Source organism: Lolium perenne, chromosome 2 (genome assembly GCF_019359855.2).
Source record: "Lolium perenne isolate Kyuss_39 chromosome 2, Kyuss_2.0, whole genome shotgun sequence".
NCBI classification, from domain to species: domain Eukaryota; kingdom Viridiplantae; phylum Streptophyta; class Magnoliopsida; order Poales; family Poaceae; genus Lolium; species Lolium perenne.
Genome location: NC_067245.2, coordinates 232,845,659 through 232,850,006, shown reverse-complemented (window position 1 = coordinate 232,850,006; position 4,348 = coordinate 232,845,659). Strand labels below are relative to the sequence as shown.

Sequence of the window (4,348 nt, the reverse complement as noted above, 5' to 3'; positions counted from 1 at the left end):
AGTATGAGTGCTCTGGTAGAGAGAAGTTTGGAGCGGCGAAGTTGTCTAGACGAGGCAAGCGGTCGACCCTTCAGGTTGTGGCCATACATGGGTCCACACGATCCGGGGCAATGTGCGAAAATAAAACTGAGCTCCAATTTGGTTCCAAACAATGTACTATTCTCAGTTTTAGCGGTCTCCATAAGGGTTACAAATGCCCCGCCATATCTATTGGACGTGCCTATATCTCCTGAAACCGCACATTTGACGAATTTGTTTTTTCATTCTCTCAAGATCGGCCAAATTCCGGAGATCAACTACACGCACTGAACTCCTTCTTTTATCATTTGTTATGACCTTCAATTTTGGTTCATGAGAATGAATTGCTCCATGATCATATGTATGTATCTGCTATTTTTTCGCTTGAAAACAACATGCATGAAACCATATGTTGCCTGAAATACGGGTGGCGATCCAGATGCTGAATGGAAGTTTACAAAACCTTTGTCAGTTCAGCAGATGGATGTTTTTGGGTGCAATCTCAACTTAGATTACTGGTGATTGCGGAAGGGTGTAAAATAGTGTGTTAGTGTTATATGTGTGCTGTGTTTGTATTGTACACGCTGCGGTTATAGAAGATTGCTCGATGTATCAATTTGTATCACTGTATCTTATTTTGACTATTTAACAGCGTCCCTGCCAGGAAGCCATATCTTAGCCTAGTCGAAGCTGCATATATATAGCTTCCAACAACATTCCCATGATGATTAGAATGGAGGTAGCACTTATAGCTAGATCGATATATATATTATACACCCACGCGCCACACGGTACCAAAAAAAATTAGCGCACCTGCTCCCACTTTATAAAGCGCAAATAATACAGCACGCTTGACACAACAGATCGTAGCTTATTCACTATCCAGAAAAGAACCAATGATCGATTAATTTAAGTGTGAGTAAAATTTGGTACGTACGTCATCTCAGAAAAAAATTTGGTATGGACACGTGTGAGTGGTCTTACCATTGTTAGGTTACACCTAATCATTTACCTTGATCGATCGCTTACCTAGGGCAACATCATCTCACTTCATGTAGACGTTGTGTATATAAAGAGGTACAATGGAGTTCACTGCAACACACACCTAAAATAACAAAAAGCTTAATCAACAATGGAGCTCCTTGTGTTCCTTGCCCTAGTTCTCGTAGGCTTCTCCTTCCTACTCCAGCGACGTAGGAGCTGCAGCAGTGCTAAGCGTGCTTGTGCACCAGCCCCAGTCGTCATCCAGAAGATCGGCGACCCTGCCGTCGCCCACCGTGCGCTTGTCGAGAACGCCGACGACTTCTCGAACCGCCCGTTGGCGCCCTTCCTCAGATATCTGGCCGAGAAAAACGGCGGCCGACGCGGTGAGAGTCTAGCCTCCGTTTCCCATAGCCCGCTCTGGCGTGCTTTCCGCTGCAATCTCACCGCCGAGACCCTCCACCCGTCGCGCCTTGGGCACCTCGCGCCGCTACAGCGGGAGGGCATCGAGGCCCTCGTCGCCAGGTTGTCATCGTCTGCCGCCGCCGCCGGAGAGGGTGCCATTCCCGTCCGTGAGCACCTCTGCAACGCCGTCTTTCCGGTCATCGCACGCCTGTGCTTCGGCGACGGCGTCGACGGGTGCCATGTACGCGCCATGGGCTCCGTGATACAGAGCTTCCAGCAGATCGCCGTCGGAGAGGCCAGGGCCTCGCCTGGTACCCTGCGGGCAAGGTTCGCCGAGTGGAGGCGTCTACGACGGCTCCTGGCCCTGCACGGCCGGTTGGGTGAGCTGTTCCTCCCTCTCGTTGCCGCCCGGCGGAAGTCTCGAGGGCCATGCAACGGCCTTCGTCCGTACGTAGACTCGCTCATCGACCTACGCGTACCCGTCGACGGCGACGACGGCGGTGGGCGGCGCGGTGTTAGGGATGACGAGATGGTTAACCTCTTCTCCGAGTTCCTTGGCGCCGGCGCAGGGACCATCGGGGCATGCCTGGAATGGACCCTCGCTCACCTCGTAAACAGGCAGGACGTCCAGCAAAAGCTTCGTGAGGAGGTCGACGGCGGGGACGTCTTCCGCAGGAGCCTTATCCGTGGCATGCCGTATCTTAACGCCGTGGTGCTGGAGAGCCTCCGCCTGCATCCGCTCGTGCCGTTCATGCAGCGCCACGTCCAGGCCGACGTCGCCGAGAGGGTGGTCGGAGTCGGAGGAACGGCAACCGTACCGGCGGCGGCGGCGGCGGCGGGCGACGTGCTCGTGCAGTTCACCCTGGGGGACATCGGAAGGGACAAGCACACGTGGAAGGACCCCGACGAGTTCCGGCCTGAGCGGTTCCTGCCCGGTGGCGAGGCAGAGGACGTCGGCCCTCTGCCCGGTCCCAGGGAGATCAGGATGATGCCCTTCGGCGCGGGGCATCGGTTCTGCCCTGGATCAGGTGTGGCCATGGTGAACATCAAGTGTTTCTTGGCTGCGCTCGTGCTGGAGTTCCAGTGGGCGCCACCGACGGAGGATTGTGCTGCCGTCGACCTCACAGAGCTGGACACTTTCATCAAGACGATGAAGAAGCCGCTCTCCGCGCGTCTCACTCCACGCGTTTTGTTATGAAAATGAAATCACTCGTTGCTGTATCCTCAGTTCCTCACGTTCGTTGCCTAATTTGCCTTTTTTTTCGTGTATCAAATAAATTGGGGATGTGAGAAATCAACTTAAATTTTCTCAAGGAAAATTACAATAATTGTGGTTGCTATATTAATGGGAGCGCCTAGATATGAGGGGCGACTGATTTTTATTAAGTCTAAGTTGATTTCTTAGCTATTCAATTTGCATATGTAACTAAGAAAATACAAGTTGCAACTGAGATATGTAACTAAGAAAAATATTAGTTACAACTTATGAAAAATATTAGTTACAACTTACGCGCAACTGAGAAAATATCAGTTGCAACTAGTACGCAAGTGAGAAAATACCAATTACAGCCCATGCGTAATCGGAAAAAAATACAAGTTGCAATATATGCGCAACTAGAAAAATATCAGTTGCAACCCATGCGCAACTGACAAAATATCAGTTGCAACCTATATGTAACTAAAAAAATTATTAGTTGCAATCCGTGTGTAATTGATAAAATATGAGTTGCAACTCGTGCGCAATTAAGAGATACCAGTTAAAATCAACTTGCACTTCCCATATCAGCACGGATCACGAGACAAATCAGATGGCTAAAAAGTCGACTTAGACTTAATAAAAATCAGGCGCCTGATTTCTAGCAAAACCGTATATTAATATAGCAGAGCTAGGCTATTTTCAAGATGTTGCTAGATAGATACCTTTGGTTTGGTTTATTCAATGAAGGCGTGACCGTCAATTTTGAGTTATGCGATGAAGAATTTGAGGTCGAGGAGGAAACTAAGAGCCTCACTAGCAGTACCATTAATAGTTAGGCCTTTGAAAGAAGGTGTGACCATCAATGTTCAAGCACCACACAGCAATATCCATAACGTCCTTTGTATATACCATGCCCCTTAGCCGCTCCCGTGGGCGGCCTGGGGCTCCCGGCGGCGCCCCCTCGCCTCGCCCCCCTCCTCCTCGCCGCAGCCTCAGCGCGTCGACGGGCGAAGCCCGTGCGGCGCCGGCACCGGCGGGACCCCTCTCTGCCCCTCGTGTGGTGGCAGCGGCGCGGGCTAGCGCGGCCGGTGAGGGCGTCGTGCTGGACGCGGGGTGCGGCGGCGCGTTTCCTGCGGGCGGCGCGTGCTCGTGCGACGGCCTGGTGATGCGCGGGGACGTCGGGTTGAGGCCCAGCTCGGCAAAGCGCGGTGGGCGACGGCGCTTGTCCGGCCGGCCATGGAGGAGACCATCAAGCTGTGGGCTATGCTGATCCAGATCGGGTCTAGCCGCTTCGAGCCCATCCATCTCTGCCCAGATCTGCGTGCTCCGGCCGTCTCGGGGGTGGTTTGGTGGTCGATCTAGCAGGGGGTGCTCTTTCCAGTGGATCGGCAGTGGCGCTATAGCAGCCCGGAGTCCTTGGTCGGCGTCTGCGGCCCTCGCAATGGTGTCTTCCGTGCTTAGCAGTTTGCAGTTCTCAGAGTTGGGTGCCGGGCCGGCGGCCTTGGTCGGTGGGAGCCTATTTGGTTGGGGGGGCATGCCAGTGGCTCAGGAGCTGGCCGGAAACCATGGCCGCGGGGGCGACGTGGTGGCCGGTGAGTAGCGGGTGGTGGCAGTGGATCGACCGCTCCGTCGGTCGATGTCCTGTGTAGAAGGCGGGGAGAGTTCGTCGAGGGGAAGCCCTTGCTTGCCCGGGCCACGACGACGACGTCCGCGGACGCCGTTCCCTTCTTGAAGGCGTTGTTGAGG

The 4,348-nt window shown here is 53.5% G+C and overlaps 1 protein-coding gene across 1 annotated transcript; it reads left to right on the top strand.

The window, feature by feature from the left end:
- Positions 1-1,120: 1,120 nt before the first annotated feature.
- On the top strand, positions 1,121-2,897 carry LOC127330507 (cytochrome P450 89A9). Its single transcript, XM_051356698.2, has one exon. It carries the CDS (start codon positions 1,151-1,153, stop codon positions 2,600-2,602), a length of 1,452 nt encoding a protein of 483 aa, XP_051212658.1. The 5' UTR covers positions 1,121-1,150; the 3' UTR covers positions 2,603-2,897.
- Positions 2,898-4,348: the final 1,451 nt, after the last annotated feature.